General features: G+C 40.4%; 1 protein-coding gene across 1 annotated transcript in view; it reads right to left on the bottom strand.

Moving 5' to 3' along the window:
- LOC104950389 (peripheral-type benzodiazepine receptor-associated protein 1) overlaps positions 1 to 18,495 on the bottom strand; it is a 47,393-nt gene that overhangs the window by 1,406 nt on the left and 27,492 nt on the right. The window contains exons 5-7 of the mRNA XM_010776912.1: positions 11,709 to 11,792; positions 4,801 to 4,890; positions 1,313 to 1,435 (exon numbers count right to left, since the gene is read on the bottom strand). Coding sequence (XP_010775214.1) covers positions 1,313 to 1,435; positions 4,801 to 4,890; positions 11,709 to 11,792 — 297 coding nt within the window. The remainder of the gene's footprint in view (positions 1 to 1,312; positions 1,436 to 4,800; positions 4,891 to 11,708; positions 11,793 to 18,495) is intronic.

The following is an 18,495-nucleotide window of genomic DNA, read 5'->3' as shown; positions in this document are numbered from 1 at the left end:
GGGGGGGTAGAGAGGGCTGCTGTTAGTGGAACTAAAAAATCCAACAACACTGACCCAACACAAAATGCATCTCAAGTCTTCAACTCCACAATAAGAGACAACACAGGTGTTACACACACATCACACATACAGAGGCTGTTAACAGTGTAGTGACCTTTAAACCCTCAAAAACAAGGAAAGACATAAACTATGCCACAGCAAGTGTCACGTGAGGACAGTTTATGTTCCATGATCTGCGAGAGAGATCTTTTTTTGCACGAAAGGTGCCTATGGACGAGGACTAGAAATGCTTTGCTGTGTGAACAAAAAAAACATACATCAATCCACAGTCAGGTTTGCTGCCCCCTTTAGGTAACACGATACCTGTGACAAGTCAGGTTACTGTTTTAAAAGCTGTCCTCAGCGATGTGGTCTTCACATTGTCAATACAGGGTTTCACGTTACATGAAAAGGGTGAGCAAACTCCGTAGCGTGCTCGTACTCGTCTGTGGTCATCCAGGACAACAAAAGAAGCCATACAATACAAGGACTGAATGCTAAGCTCTTCATAACACAATTTGCCTGTGTCATCACTGCTCCCACTACTATGTGAATACATTGTGACATTGTCAGGTGAGAAAAGCAAATGACATTTTCATGCCACTATAAATTAAGGTTTAAGATAGGTAATGTCATCAAACTTGTGGGTGACATTATCATCATGAAGGGTGACCCAGTCTCCCTTTATCTCCTTTTACAACCCCTCCCGTCATCATACAGCCAAACTCCTTGTCAGCCTCATGCAAAAAAAATCACATTCAACGGTGCTGTGGTCATATAGCCAGGTGACCATTCGTATGTCTTGTATGCAGCACAAGGATAAAGTGACAGATAAGCACAGCCACTGAGGTGGACAAAAGCATTCAGAATGGGATTGAATAGGACTACTCCCTAACAGATGGACGTAGCAGTGATACCTTATAAATCTAGCAGGGGGAGAAGGGGAGGTGGGGAGGGAGAGTAGGACGACATGAAAGGGTGGAATAGGAAAGGAAAGGCGGGGGGGGGCGGACTGCTCCAAGCTTCTACTCTTTCAGAGCTTCTGGTCAGACATCCCAACACGACACTGGAAGGCAACAGAGATGTCAGGGACATTAGACAGTAAAGCGGAAGATAACCAGATGGAGGCAGAGTAGCACAGGTAGGAGAAGAGGTACGGGCAAAAGGGTTAGGCTCCATTAAAGAAAAACCTGAATAAGAATCCCGGGATGAACGGAGAACCAGAACTAAGAGATGGTGCGGTCAGGTCTACCCTTGGAGCTGGCTTTCTCACCTTGAGCACCTGCTCTAGGTTCTCCAGTTTGCCTTGGAGCTGGTTCCTCTCCCACAGGGCTAAATCTCTCTCCTGCGTCACAGAACCAAGGGTCTCTTTGAGCTGGGCATACTCAGACTTCACCTGTGCAGACAGAACAAGCAAGGAGCAGAGACACTGAGTTTGAGAGTGTAGCTGTACCGTTTACGCTGATTTTAGCCTTTTAAGGAATACTCGCAGGTTCATGCTTTTCTTTGTAGATATAGGAGAGGTCTTTCTCCTGTTCCATTCCTGGTTATCCCGTTTTCTTTTACAAAACTAACATTTAATAGATTTGAATCTGGAAATGGGCAGATATTGGATTCGCATTTCAACAGTGAATAGAATGCAGAAATCGATGGACAATGTTTGCATTTACTCCTCTCCATTCTTGGAAACACCAACATTTATAAATCCTGAACAGGCTTTTACTGCATGGACTATTTAAAAAAGGTACCCTGTGGAGTTTTCTTCTAAATAATTTTTGTTTCAAGTCTGAATGTAAACACTGTGTACATCCTTTAGGATAACACCTTTTTGCATGACTCTCTTTCCACATAAAACCTTTGCACCTGAACCCGCCATGTTTACATCCATTCATTAAATCAGCATAGGAGTGTGAAACCATGAGCAGGAATCTGTACTTCTTCTCCCATGTACTCAAAATAGGGGTCTGATTGTCAAACATTGTAACTAGTGGTGATAAATGGCACAGGGTACCTTTAAAGGTGTCTTAAAAAAAAACGTTGACCATTACCTAAACATACCATGTTGGCAATGACAAACCCATATCAACAGCTTGACATCACACGTCATTGCAGACTATAATAAGTGTATTCACAACAGGGTGGTGGTAGGCAAAAGCCAATGTAGCAAGTGCTGATTAACACTAAGGAACTAAAGATAGAGGGGTGTTACAGAGTCATCCTTTCGAATAATTAAATACTAATTATATTGTGGTTTATATAACACCATAAGGCAACAAGCAGGTTTTTTATATTATTAAATAGCTGTAAAAACATATAGGTAGATTGAGACTCAACAACAAGCACTAGCGCAGTGGCTCATTAACAGTTTGCCAATTTGTCTTACACCCTTCAGGATAATCCAATTCAAAAACACAACTGCTCCGAACTGAATAGAAAATCAGAACCAGGGCTGTTTCATAAAATATGAACAAAAACTGAATACAATACGCTACCAAGACGAACTGTTGGAATGAATTCGATTGAACCGCTGTTCCTATTTTCGTGGTCGTCACTTTTGATTTGAAGCACTTTGCTGTAAAGAACAATTTGCTTTCATGCCACTAAAGCATTCATAGCATTTAAAACAGACAGAAACTGTTGTAACCTGACGTGGGGAATGTCTGGTTTCGGTGATAAAAGCCTTTAAATATTATAATAATGCAACAGTAACACCATTCACTGACTCCCACGGCTGTAGACCAAAACATTCATAAATTATTCAATCTTTATTGTTAACCAAGCACCAAGCATTCAATTGACTGAAACAATTGCACATTAAATTAAAAATATATAGCACTTCAACACGTATGAGGTCTGCGCTGCCATTATGAACAATATACAAAATGTGACTCTTTCTATGTCTACATATTCTCTATAATCTATCTCCCACACAGTTGTATTGTTACTTAAGAGGCAGGATTTTTCAATCAGCTTTTTAAAGGCCCCTAATCGTCAGCAAGATGACTGGTTCCTGCAGCTGTAATGTGGCAAAGCCGCTTCCACAGAGCAGCCATGAATGACTAATGATTCCTTGAGGAAGGAGTTTCAACAAACACCAGCAAAGCAAAACACAAACAGAAAGCAGTGAGTCTGCCTCTGAAGAGCCCGCCTCCTCACAGCAAAAACTATCCGCATGGATAGGAGCGCCTGTCAGAACTAATGTAGACGGATCGAACGACACTGTATTGGATTCAGCAGAAACAGGTCAATAGTCTATTATGGATAGAGGGCGGTGCCGCTTGTAGCCCCTCCCACTTCATTCAGAGACGATAGGGATCAGAACAGGGGGATGTAAGTGAGGGTTAGTATCCGCACCGCCCTGCAGAAAGCGGCTCTCATATCCGTCAGTGTGATAACATTTCAGGCTAGCTGCTCCAGGAGCCGCCCTGGTCCTGATAACACGTCAATACACCAGCATCCCACCCTTCTTCACCGCAACAGCAACTACCTGCCAATCAGCTCCGTTAGGAAAATTGCCTTCCTGTCCATAGAGGGAGGCGTGGTGCTCTTTGTTTGTTGATCTGCTCTCACTTTGTGTTATCAGCTCTGAAGGCTTTTGAGGTCCGGGGGCTAAGTGGAAGGTGAAGGTGTTTTAATAGAATAGGAGGCTTGTTGCTTTCATTTACATGCTTAGAATTGGAAATATGGCTCAATCTATGTAGAATCCTAAGGCGGTTTTGGCTTACAGTGTGACCCAGAAAGCATCAGACATCATCTGATAGAGTCTTAACTTAAATACCCCAGAGGTCGTGGCCTATGAAGGATTGATACCGAGTGCAGTCATGGCAGCAGCTCTGTGGGGCTTGTGCGCAAAACTGAGAGCATGCTAAACATGGTGATGTTTTTCTATGTAAAATGTGTACCCCCTTTGTTTAGCGTCTTAGCATGCTATTGCTAATTAGCACCAAACACAAATTGCAGCTAGGGCTGATAGGAGTGTCATTCGTTTCGCAAGTATTTATGAAAAAGAAGTCAACTTTGACCCAATAGTGGCGCTATATGAAATGAATTAAGGGATAAACAAAACTGCCGCATTTAATCTTCAATGCAATATGAATGCCTTTACCACAATGGTTGGCATCTGTCTAATAGCTGTCACTACAGTACATGTCGCTCAAAATCTCTTTGCTGTGCTTAAGGAGTATTTAGAAATCATTAGTATCCTCCCCTGGGAACCATGAATGTCTGTACCAAAACAAATAGGGCATGTGCTGAACTGAAGGTGAGCTGAACATGAAAAACAAATAAATAGCTCATACACTGCAAAGCTCTGATGTTCTCACACACTCACTCACACACACACACACACACACACACACACACACACACAAACACAAACACACACACACACAGAGACACACACAACAGACGCAAACAAACAAACACACATTCTGCATGTGCATTGTGATGGGATAATGATACCTACTCTAGGTGCAATTAAAGCTAAAGTCCTGAAGTCTGAATGATTTTGTTTTGTTTTACAAACATACACAAAAACGCATTCAATAGTTTTTTATGTACAGTAGTAGGTATATAGGCAGATATATTTCACTAACGTAAAAACAATCGTCCTCTATCGAGCCATACTGCCAGGATAGTGAAACATGTTTTCCGTCAGATCAAAGGACCTATATATGCTAAAAATCATTATGAGTGTAACTGGAGACGCTCCAAGATGTACATCGTCAAACATTTCAAAACCGAGACCTTTTCATCTCTTACCTTCTCATACTCAGATGTCTTGTTGCTACTGTTGAACAAATGGAGGTTCAAGTGTTTGTTCTCATGGAGGAAATCTTGAAGCTCATTCTCCTAGACAAAAGAGGCATAAAGAAAACAAACAGTGTTTAGAAACCAAGAAGTCCCCATTAGATTGGACCAGAGCGCAGCACTCAGACCCAGCATGATGTTAGCAATAGCCCATGCATAATGTATCTTAGGAGACTGCTCAATGTTCTCTATGTTGTAGAAGCTGCCATTTAAGCCACAGTGAAACGATAATAAGTGTTAAAAATGTAATACAACTTGATTGTATCTTGATGTATTTAACATGCTGGAATAGTTGCAACAGGAAACCATGAAAAGGTTTGTCTTGAAGCTCTTAGTTAGTGGATGAAAACCAAAGAGCTTCCTTTCACCACACTGAGGGTAAAAATAAAATCCCTTCATTGCAGAGGAGTAAAACTGAATTACATTCAATCAACAGTCGTGAGGCATACTGTGGATGCAATTTGCAATGTCAACTGGAGAGTTCTCTGAGATGTGCAATCCACTGCAGCTCCAGCAGCATGTAGGCCAAGTGTTGTTCTTGTCAGGAGCTAAGAAACCTACTGGCTCATGCATGATACATTTACTGTAAATACAGTGTTCCTAATGGCTAGTGATGGTGAGCCTGCTCCTTCCCCCTCATGTTTTAGTTATGAGGAATGTTTCAGAGTGAGAATGGATACAGCACAGAGTAAAGATTTAGAAAAGAAATGCATGCAAGGGAACACATGTTAACAGAAAATGTTGTGGTGATGTTTATAAAACATTTTAAAATGAGCATGTTTGCTAAATGCACACAAAACAATCAGGTGCTTGTCAGGGCTATAAGTATTTCTCACAGAATACATTAGTCACAGGGGTAAATCATACATGAAATGATGGGTGATTTACATTATCTGCTTCCTTTTTAAGATCCTGTCACTGGGACACTGGAGTATGACAGAGTCATGGTAAATGTCCTTTGCTTTTGCTACTATGATAAGTCCTAATTTCTGCTGTGAGAAAATATATTTTTGTTAGTAATAAACTCAGCTCTATATGTCGACTGATGATCACTATTACTATATATAAATAGTATAATAAGCGTGGAAAATCACATTCAACACAACACAAAATGCCAAGGTAGAGCCATGTCACTCTCAAGGTTTCTCTGTGGAAGAAAATACTCTACATCACTTTAAATGGTATAATTTAATGCCTTTCATTTTTGTATAGCACTTTGAATTGCCTTGTGTTGAAAGGGGCTCTATAAATAAACTTCTTTCCTTGCCTTTCCAAGAAGACTGGAACTAGCAACTGAGAGGTAAAATGGTCAGGAAAATGTTAACTGAAGGTAAAAAAAGAGAGAAGTAGGGTCAGCTATATTGAGCTCTATACTGAATTATAGGGTGTTATAACCAAACATTAGATAGTTATTTACAACATTCTGACAATACTTTATGGGAATGTATCACTACAAACAGAATTACAAATGAGTGTTGATCTCAATCAATATTATATAAGTTACTTATACATCCATTATACTGTACTATCAGGGCAGTTACAGATATTATATAACATACTGGCCTTTGCTCAAACAAAATGTGTAATCAAGAAATATTTAGTGGTTGAAAACAATTACAGAAATATGTTTTAAATAATGCATCATATCTAGCTATAATGAACATATCCATACAATTTAAAGCATTTATGCCACCACTCACTACTTCTAATACTAATATCAATAATAATGCTCAATTTGTATGTAGACATGAACTGCATGAGCACAAATTCAGTAATCACATATGCACGCCATAGAGGAGAGAACTGTCAAGGACAAGCAGAGATAAGTAAACAACAGCCTGGAGAAAGTACCACATGAGATCAGCTGCTTTTTCCATTCATTTCATTTCTGTCACGTCCCAAAAAAATTATTGGCATTTCAACCTGCATCAATTGCGTCCAGTCAATTTTAATGCTTCCAGTACAAGCACTAGATTGCATTGGCATTCCTATTCATATCCATCGATCCTTCAATTCGAAGCTAATGTGGGCTGGCTAAGCCTCCAGGTGTTCATTCTGAAGGACACACAGCAACAGAAAACAATCCAGAGAGCTAACATTACTCTGTAGGCACACTGAGAAGAGGACAGTGGACTGAAATACTTGTGAAATTAAAGCCTGTTGTTGATTGAAGCATTTAAATGATCCGCCAATTATCTCATATAAAACCTTTTTTTTGGAATTTGGGCGAGTCGGCACACATGTAGTAATGTAAAACCAAATTGTCTTGAACACAGAGAATCAGCTGTTTCTTTGTCCTGTACTGTCGACGTGTTAACGCTTTAAAGAGATCAGTGTACGTCATAATCCCTTGGCAGGACCCATTTTTATGGAGAGCCTGTGAGCCCAGCGAGGGAGAGAATCCCATGCAGAATAAATTGTGGCCTACATTGAGCTGCCTCCAACATTATTCAGCTGAGGTTTTCTGCTGAGGTGCGATTAACCATTTGAGACTTGCTTTGAATACTAACACAAATGTACAAAGAAAATGTACGCACCCTAGATTCAGTTTGATTAATGAGCTGTAATGCTTTAGAGACTGGGAAATAGTACAAAAAGAAAAAATTCCATTATATGAACAGAACGTGTAACTGATAAGAAACAGGACGTCATTGACCAACATACATTTGGGTTTAGTGGAGTTAAATATATGCAATCTGTAATAACCAATCAACAAAAAAAGGTAATAAAACACATGATTGTTTAGAGATAAACAGGAAAGTGTTATAGATGTTTTAGATGGATGGATATATAATACACCGTAATATGTATAGGCCTGGGGTGTGTCTGAGCAGTGCAGAGGCAGTTGTGTGTTTAGCCCAGACATGATCTGACTCAGCCTGTTGTGTTAGAGCTGTGTGTTTAATTTTGACAAGCCTGACAGATGAATCAACTCCGCCATTTAACACCGGAGCAAAGCAAACATTTCATCCACTTACCCCCTGCTCTGTAGACTCAGCGCAAGCAGCATCATTTGCTCTGGTGCAGCATAGACAACCGCCATGATCACAAGCGGTGGTAACATGGACAATATTTCTTTAACCAAATTGAAATATTTGTGTTTAGAAATTAACTGTTTACATGGAAGCTGAATTAAGTGATCCCATAACATTTGCCTTTCCATGTACCAAAGCATTTATCAGAATGTAACAATTTGCCTTGCACAATGTGAATCGGCCTACTGTAAAGTGCTTCATCTGCTGTAAATACATCAGAAGAAGAAGTGTTTTTTTTTTGTTTATTGGGACAATTCAATTCATTCATTGCTTATTGATGGAGTATAGAAGCATACGATGTGGATCTGCCTGTTAATAAATAGATTAATACAACTTTCAAGATGGACCCACATTGTGTCCTGGGAGCAATATTTGCTTTCTTGCAGTTCTTTCTAATTAAGCAGCAATCTCAGCAGCACACACTTCTCCTGCAGTCTTTAAACAGGGGAGAGTGCCCTGGACTCCACCGGCGCAGCTGGAGCCGGAGATGATCTTTATAATTATGCACAGGATTTTTGTCTAAAAACATAGCCACAAATCTTGAAAATTGTTGTCATTAGTCGGACTATATTAAGTATGGTAAGGCTACAGCACAGGAAACACACTTTTAACAGCAGCAAAAACATATAAAATGCATTGTTATAGCGATTGTATACTGTCTGTTTCTAAAATTGAATTTTGTGGGTCGAAAACCTTAAATTATACAATTGTGGAAATGTGAAGATGCCAAAAATGTGATTCAACTGTTTCCGGATGCACAGTCGAACTGTATTGACTCCCGCTGCATTGTGTAATGTAAAAGTACATACTGCATTTCCCTTACACTGGACTTGTGGTCCTCTGTATATCGTTTAAGCTTAAGTGCCCCTTAAGCACTGTCCTCCATGGTGTACACATCAATAAAACGACTCACAAACATCCAGTTCAAGGCCATTTCGAAGAGTTGCAGTATATTGACAGCGTGCAATCTGATTTAACCGCACTGTGCAAAAAGCAAAACTAAAAAAACATGTAGAAAAAAGGAGACATCTTGAAATTGATTTCTGACATTTGTGTTTTGCATGCCATGTGTCCAAGTACTAAGAGCTGCCAATCTCGCCTTTGACAGAAGGTGTTGTTGCTTACCACAGCTCCTCATGAAAGTTAAGCCGACAATGATGGAAAGCATTTCCACGGTTACCGATCTCAACTTGAGAGCACAGCTCCACAGTCCAGACTGAGGACCTGTTGAGTCTGCCTGCTGACTGCCTCAGTGGTAATCTTCGATTAGTACCGATACAAATTTGAGCTACGCTGGCATAGCAGATGCTTGTCACCATGGTAACAGGCATATAATGCTAGGAGAGCAAACTCCTCTGATGGTCTGTAAATGTAAACCAAACACACAGGAAGGTGGAAGTGCCAGAATGCAATGCCAGTGTTTACCGTCACTCACACACTCAGTGTACACTTGACGTATGAATTCTCAATGAGGAGACATTTAATTAATAGCTAGAAGTTTAAAAGCTTGGCGAGAAAATGACCTTATATATTCCTGAATATGTTTTCGTTGTTAACCTAATATACTATTAAAGTCCACCATCAGAGTTGTCGCTAACATCTGAACCTAATTCTGTACGTGCACGCTTAAGTATTACCTGAGAAGGAGAACAACTGAGGAGAGACTGAGAGACCCAAACAGCGAGTGACATTGCTGTCAACCCGCCATCCTCTCACAACAGTGTACGTTGGTCTAGTCTGTGTTTGCGTCTCTGTTCTGGAAGCTCAGTGCAGGAGGAGACAGAGCTGTGCTGCAGTCTGTGGAGACCAGCCTGCCATTTCTGCACACCATTTGGGGACACGTTGTCCTTTGGGAAGCTTACCCCGGACTCAGCAGGCTGACAATGGGCAAGGAGGGAAGTGCTGCTGTGGGCAGGGAACGTTAGAGGAGGGCAACTAAGAAAGAAAGTCCTAATGGAGTGTTTATTTAGGGCAGAGAGCCACACACAAAGACAGCTCATCTTAAGAAGAGGGCTTGGGGGCATGAGGGAATGAATTCAAATAGTCTAGGACCAAACAGTTCCATTTAAATGACTGTTGAATCTCTCCAGCTCCTGCCTTTCAGAGGAAAAACCTCACTCCAGGCCATCTACTATTTGCCTGCTTCTGCTCCTACAGGTTACACACACATGTACTTTATAGGCTGACTTCAACATTCACGAAGCAGCTTTTATAACAGTTACACAACTCCCTGTATTGTTTTTCTTTTTCTCCAAACTCCCAAACCACAGAGTGTAGGCTGACAAATGTCTACACTTACATATTCACTAAAACTGGAGTGAATTTAACTGAAATGTAACTCAGCATTTTGCTGCACAGCCCATTGGGAGCCCACTTTGAGAACAACTGCTGGAAAATCAAAGCAGTGAGATGTCACTTTCTCTCAGAATGAACTCTAACAATAGCTAGCTCTTCATTTCAATAGAACATGATTAGTTATTCTACTTAGTGGAGCTCCTGTTACTATAATTGTAAAACCCCTCAGACGAGAACCATCCTATAAACTTTATTTGTGCTGTGATATATAGCTCTGATATATTCTTGCTGTGAGGCACTGGTATAGCCGGAGAGATCCTTCTTATTTAAGGAAACCCACTACAATAACGACAACATAGCAAGGTAAAAGATTGCCACGGCTGGTTAACGGTAACTTTAGTGTTTAGTTAGCCTTTCTTTAACTGCAAATCCTCTTTAGCACCACATACAAATACAAGTTGAATACACACAGTTGTCTGCAACCTAGATAATTTCAGGCAATCCAAACTCTTCTGTACACAACGTCAACTGCCGGTCTTAAGCCCTTTACTCCAGTCTATCAGCTTCCTGTCTTCTGATTCTTCTTCATTGTCATAGTAGTGTATTACTATCATATATGGGACTTTATTGCATAAACAATACATGGAATCCACTTTATCAAATCATTACTCTACAGCAGAACTGGAGGTCAAAAACTCCACAAGGGGCCTATTGTAAAGCTTATTTCCCTTTTATATTGTGCACATATTTGTTAATATATTTGCTAAATCAACAAACTTGATATGACAACCAGTCAGTTGGCTGAATGATCTTAGCAATAGTCAAGTCAGTTCAAAAGTTTAGTAAGCCAATATGTCAAGATGAGAAGAGACATGCAAAAGAAGCCTGTCCTCTTATTTCAGCTGGTTCTCGCCACCTTTTTTTTTTTTTTCGTTCTCTTTGTCTTTAGTCCTCAGTGAAGGCCACTCTAGCCGACAGAATGACACTTCTGGGCCACTGTGAGAAAACGTCCTGCAAAGGGCATCAAACTCCATACAAAAAATACAAGACATGTGTTACATATCTCTGACCTTAAACAGCGGTGACCATTACTTGAAAACACACATGGTGATGATGTGTAATGTTGCAGCAGGGTTGTAAAGAGCGCAATGAGCTAATGGGTGCAAAAATGCAAGAAACAAATAGCCACAGCATGAGGATCATTGTATACATCGCATAGTGCTATACGCTGCCTCTCTTCTGTGTTTGTGTACTGAAACGCTCACTGCTAAAGTGTATCTCATGGTCAAATGCATTTTCCCATGCTAACAAAACCCAACCCACAGGTACTGCAACTCGCCGTTAACTGCTCCCATTTTTCAATTCCAGTCCTGGCCGCCTGAGAAACAAGCTATCATTACAGGACCCCGCCACTCATTTGCTATGGGGACGTTTGTTGTGTGATAATAGCGGGCAAAGCTCTCAGGTACAAATCAATTTTAGCCTCAGTCCTATTGCTCAGAGGCCAGCGTATATTTTTGGAGCACTTACCAAAGTCTGGCATGTTTGATTCTTTTTCTTCACCTCCGCCTCAAGTGCTTCACACTCCTTCCTTCTGGTGCCGATCTCAGTCTCCTGGGGAGGGAGAAAAAAGCAGAGGACAGCTACTGAGGTTTGTCAGGAACAGAAGCTTCCTAAGAGAACTCAGTGTGGAACTAGGGAGCAGGAACATTTCATTATTCAGCAGTGTTTAGGTGTGTGAGTGTATGTGTGTGCGTTCCTGCGTATATGTAGGTGTATGTGCAACAGAGACACAAAGAGATTATCTGGGATTATCCGATTGATCTGACAAAATGTTTTGCTGCCGGAAAAAAAAGTTGGAGGTTGGAATGATGATGATGCTGAGGATGCAAAATAGGGTGTACTCTAAGAATAATGTGATAAAAAGGATAACATACAAGTTCAAAGTTGTTGTAAATGAATAGGTTTCTGTTTTCTGTATTTTGGTTGATTAAAAACTTAGGAAATGTTTTCGTTTTTCCAGAAGACATCACTTATTTGTCACAGTAGAATAAGCACAGGTGTAACTAATAACCTTAACGATGGCTCTGTTAGATTTAAGGGTCCCAGTAGGCGGGCGTGCACACAGGCCCCTAATTAATGTCATTAATTACAGCTGTGCTTTTTCGGCACGTGTGCTAGGTATATCTTATTTCTTTTCATTTCAAATCTGTTCTTCCCTTGCACACCATCGCTAAATATGGCATGATCATGTTTTCCGCCTGTCTTCCTGAGGATTTTTTTTGAGAATATATATTTTTGTTTGTTTGAATAAATGAGTCTGGAACTGTTTGACAGACATTAACATTAATGACATGATCAAAATTCAACTTTTGCCAAATTCAGAGGTTATACAAATGTATTTCTTTGAAAAATGTATATTCTGTTTTCAAATAAATACAAATAAATAAACTGAAACTAAATGATTTATACATATTTGTACAGATCCTGTGGATTGCATTCTTTCAGTCTGTATTCATAAAAGGTTCAACAAGTATCGATCTAACTCCCAATATTCCCTCATGATGTTTTTAAATGCCTGACGTGTGTCCATAAAGCAGCCTTTTAACTGAGCTGACAGCTGAATTACAATAAAAAGAAGTTGAGTTTTCTTCACAATGTGTGATTAGAGCCAATAAATGACTTAAGTCTGCAACAATTTCCACAGAGGACCATTTGTTTAGTCTGTCAGCAATATTTAGAGAGTTCATCCACACAGGCTCCTCAGTAGGAAGACAGCTAGACGTGGGATTTCCTCATCAAAGCTGGCTGTGTGTTCTGCCTTATTCTGGAAATGCCACATATTTTTGTCACTCCACTTCAATCAGGAGGTGAATTCTTTCTGGTATTCAACAATGAAGGATATACCTATCTGAATAGAGAACAGACACCTTCTTTATGGGCATGTCTTCAATGCATAGCCAACTATTGCACTGCTCTTACAGTACAAAGTACACAAAAGTGTTACATCACCAACCAGATCCTCTATTTATCAGCGGACTGAGCGCTCCATCAGTGTACGAAGAACAGCCTTGCTATGGATGGGAGTGAAAGTGCAGCTGGATGTTCTAAGATTAGCGTATAGAATTAAACAGGATTTTATCTGTGTCAGTGTGAGCTACGAGTGTGCACAAACACACACACACCCTCATGGCACCACGTGTCTCTGAGCAAGTCTAAAATAAGCACCAGCGGAGCCACCAGGAGCCCACAGCACACAATATGTGCTGCATGTTGGAATGCATGAACGTGCACTTCATCACAGAAACACTCACAGCTAGGTTTAACTCTGAATATATATTGGAATCCATTCAAGTGGAAGACTTCAGCCGGTTCCCCTCTTGACCCGAGTGCCGACAATATCCAATAGGACAGTTAGCAATAAGGCCAGTGAGCAGGACAAACGGAAGGAAATTGAACAAGCTTTGACCTTTTTGAGATCTGTAACCTTGTGGTGTTCCACCCCAGGCAGCTGACAGTGGTATGATTACATCTGTAAAGCCTTATCTGTTGTATCTGTTCCACCAGTGATCCTGCTCAACTGTATGTATGTGTTAGCACGCCTTCTAGTATTTCTATCCTGCTGCGTTAAAAACACTCAGATGGAAAAACAAATTGTGAAAAAAACTGTCCTGTCATGACATAACAGATGTCATGATTAAATACCCAATTAAGATTTCAGATACATATCTAGTTGTGGTTTTAGAATTCAAATAATGTGTAGTGGTCTTTTCAAATGTTTGTTCTTAGGGTAGTTAGGGTAAGAGTTTGCATTAAGTATGAAGTGAATACATTTAGGTTTAAACTGCAATAATGTGGTGTCCTTAACTTCTTGGGAAAACTGTTCAACCAATAGTTGCAGTAGACAATTACAGTGTGGTCATTATCTGTCCTAAAAATGGGAAACCACTGCTGATGTTTCAGATCGTTCTTCCTACTTTTTCAGGTGGGGGAGTTTGTAACTGCAGTTTCTATAGAATCCTTAATTCCTGAAACCCCACAGTTCTGGCAAACTAAAAGTCAACAAAACAACATGCAAAGAAGATTGGCGCAATCAAAATGATGAGAAGATTTAAAAAAAAAAAGAGGAATAGAAAAGTTCCAAAAACATTTCTTATCGACATTGACTAATGATTTCCTTTGAGTGAATCACAGAGCCTCCGCAGACAGCTTGCCATCTCCCATGTGGGCTGGTATCTAATGTGTGCAGTCCTTAGAACCAGACGGCTACAACACACAATGGATTTTTTACACAGACTTGCAGACACACACAAATACACAGCTCTCAGGCTCGCTGAAGCCTATTTGTTTGGAGCACATTTGCCAATGTTCAATTAAAAATCCCTCTGATAAAAGATTCAAATGGCTGCCATTGTGATTAATGAGCTCCTGTATAAGTGAAGAGGCGTTTACTGCACAGCAGATGAAGACAGATGAGAAAGACCATCCCCTTAGGCTGGATCTAGCATTCGTGCCTCAGTGGCAATAATGCAAATGCATGCACAAGACAGGTGCATGCACACAGCCATCTTTACCTCCATGTATCTTGTGTGCTACTGTATACGCAGCAGGAATTTCATTCTGTCATTAAGAGCAGGACAGTGTTAGAAATCAATTTATTTGCAGCTTAGTTTAAGGTGACTGTGTAGTGTGGTTTTAGTTCATAGCCAGATTCAGACTGATCAAGTAGTAACATCCTCTGAAAATATTCGATGATTATTCAAGGAGCCTGTGAAGGACCAGGGTACTCAAAAATCAGGAATGCAGGTTGAGGTGCAAAAATAAGGATTTTTTTTACCGAATTGATGTACAATTCTAGGATGGGTAATAAAATTAATTAGGTTTAAACAAAAAGGTGTAGATGAAAAAAGACACAATCTAGCATTTAAGGGATAAACAAAGGATCACAAAAATGGGTGACATCTTGTGTGCTCTTCTGCCCAAGAGCAACTCACATACCCCCTTCTCATCTCCACACTGCAGGAACTTATAGCCCTACTGGCCAGTCCATTGTCGCATGCAGGGGGAAGAATTTCTAAAAAAAGGGGTGGCTTAAATGACGTGGCCTCTTTAAACACCCCTCAGGGTTTGAGAGGAATGGCGTAGTCCAATTAGCTGACACATCTATAAAGGCAGGTGTTTTCCATCAGCTCAGCCTTTTGCCAGGAGCAAGGTGAGCTGTAAAACACTGACAATTGGATTACACACAACACAATTAAGATCATTGATTAATAATCATTTAGCAAGCAATGATACCAACATTTTTGGGGGTTTTAAGCTATAACATATGAGGATGTGCTGAGTTTGTATATAATTAAAAAGGGAATTTAAGAGAGTTTTAGGATGTTTGATGATTTTGGGCTTTGGGCTTTGGAAACATCCATACACCTTTTTTATTTCTTGAAATTCTACTGAATAAAGCCAAATAAATAAACACATTTACCAATAATACAAAATAATCATTACATGCCGCCCTACACATTTCTGTCTGAAAAGATATGGTTAACATGATTAACATTGCCAATGTCGACATTAGCATTGTTACTGTGTCATGTTAGCATTTAGTTTACAGCAACACATTCCTTCGTATAGTCCCACTCATGTTAATATTGGATCTGTCTTTCACTAAATCACTGATGATACATTTGACAGGAACATAATACACAATTATTCACAAAAAAAACAAAACATAATAATAATATATAATAAAATAATAACTATGTACCTGCACAAATTGCTATTAGCTTTAAAGTGGATCTATCATGCTATATTTTAAACATATATTGTAGGGCCATACCTATACAAAACATGTCTGTGAAGTTTTTTGCTTAAAATACCAAACAGTTCACCCATTGTAGCCATGCCTCATACTGCTCATACCCCTCTTTTGCAGCCCTGTTAGAATAATGCGGATCTTGGATCCTTAGCTTGAAAAAAAGAAAGAAGAGGAGGCGGAGCTAATGCCTGATCAGAATTCTACCGAGATAACAAGTTAAATTCTGCGTATAAAACGCCATCCTGTTTAAACCACGTTCAAGGATTATTCTGAAACATATGGGAGCTCAAAGCTTTTTCTCTTGTGTGTATCACAAGCGAGTTCATTGTTATGCCTGCTTTTAAACACATGTCCTCAGTACAGGGTAGCTCTGAGTGTAGCGAGGCCTGCTAATGTAAACAAAAGACGAGATTACGTCCAAAACACTCAGGCATTTGTTCTGATAGCAACTTTCTGTGGTCTGCTGCCGATTTGACGTCACAGCTGATGCAGGAACTGCCTATCCACTCGTCTGTTAACCCGTTATTAAAAAGATTTTTGGACGAGGAACCAAGAGAGAGGGTTTATTTTCTGAGCGCGGAATCCCCGATCGCACCGGGACTACATACCTGTATAGAAAGACATACAATAGGCAGTTTTGCATGCCAATAGTCCCTTTAATTTACAAACTTACCACACCTTTTTTTTTTAAATTATCACCCAAAACACATCAAAAATATGACCATTTGTTTATATATGGCCTTTTACTCATGCACCCAATAAGCTATGGAATTTGCAAAAGTAATCAGCCAAGGCTCAGCTGTGATCCCGAACACATCCCGGTGCGCACACATGGGAGAGTCCCCTGAGGACCAACAGCCACACATTGCATCACAACAGCTGCATTTAGATTCAACTAGCCAAAAAGCAGATAAGGTCTCAAATACAACCAGTAAAGCTTCGCTAATGTAGGTCCTCTCGTAGTAGAAGGTTAAATAGCAGGACTCCTCTGTTGCTCTATTGGCTAAACCCATAGTTGGACAACTTTAGAGTAATGATAAACAAAATCTATGTTCAACAACCAGAGTTATGACTCTCGGTTATGTTCTCGGAAACTGTTGATTTTTTGTTGAGTTTTAGGGCATGTTTCGCTACATAATTGCGAAGCTTCTTAGCGTCGGGGGACTGCAACAATGACAACAGTCACGCTATGCGGTCATGACAACAAACACTACCCCCCAGCTATAGCTGTCTGCGTGTTGTTAGCTCTCACCATGCTAAAGACATACAGGAGATCAATTATCGTATTTAGGATGTACATTGTCGACTCTCGTGGTTTGATTGGCGCTATTCTGTGAAAACCCAGCATAACAGCATGTGGGGGTCCAGATTAGTTTGCTGATGCTGAGTCTCGTCTAGTAACGTCCAAGCAAATCAACATCTTGACAAAATGAATACGGATCTACAAGTTTTCATTTCTTCACATGGACTATTGATACAGGAAATGCTCAGAGTCGGTCTTCTGAGGTGTTTGTAGTGAGAACTCTGTAAATCTCTGCGAGTCAGGTGGTAACTCATTATGTCCATCTCCTCTTTTATCCCTTGTGGTGTTGAATATCATGCATTGCATAACGAGGTTAATAATCTGCCTATGCTGAGCAAAAAAAACGGCTAATTTGTACCAGTGTTGATTCGTTACGAACAGCAGCTATCCTGATGGAGATCTCAAATAAAGGACAGACGTTGCACAGGATAAACCGCTCTAGGGATGAGGGGTTTTGAAGCAGACCAGATTTTTTCTTTGATTGCTTAAATTGTTTAAGTGGTAAACTTGTAATTAATTAGATCACTGAATACTAACCTCTCAGAAGAGTATACGGTTTACACAGGTGCTACAACTCAGCTGAGCTACTTCATAATAAAGACGAATGGCAACTCTATAGAAGAAGCCACTACGACGATTTTATCTGAAGTGTTAGCTCAGACAAATCATACGAGTACATCAGCTCTAACCAGTGGCACTACCCACCTGTTACCACTAATTGTTGCCTTCAAAAGTGCAGTGTACTTCGGAAAGAAAGTATATATTTTTTCCTGAGCTCTTTTCTTGTTTTTTCCTTCTTCAGCTAGCTGCCAGCCAAAGGAAAGGCAGTTAAGGAGGCGGGAGGAAAATTGCATGGCTAACAGAGAGTGTTGTCAGGTGGGTCTTAGAGGAGATTCCCTGCTGATTACTCAGACACCCAAGCACCAAGTTTCACTTAGCAGTCAGTTTGAGTATATACTATCTGCTCAACTGCTGCCCGCACATCACGAGACTCTGCTCAGCACAGCAAAGCACTTGTGATTTCAGAATCATTTGAAATAGCAGGGTATGGTAAGTTACACAACCCCTACAGCTTAAGTCGTGTGTGGCGCAGCAGATGTCTGCACCTCATCTATGGGGATACGTGGTATTCGCCTGCGCCTGGCAGTGTGTAGCGGTGGGGGTACTGTGTGGTAGTGTGTGTGCAGCACAGCAGACAT

Source organism: Notothenia coriiceps, unplaced genomic scaffold (genome assembly GCF_000735185.1).
Source record: "Notothenia coriiceps isolate Sejong01 unplaced genomic scaffold, NC01 NC01_scaffold00000339, whole genome shotgun sequence".
In the NCBI taxonomy this organism is placed as follows: Eukaryota; Metazoa; Chordata; class Actinopteri; order Perciformes; family Nototheniidae; genus Notothenia; species Notothenia coriiceps.
The sequence above is the reverse complement of the archived record's forward strand: the minus strand, read 5'-3'. Positions and strand labels throughout refer to the sequence as shown.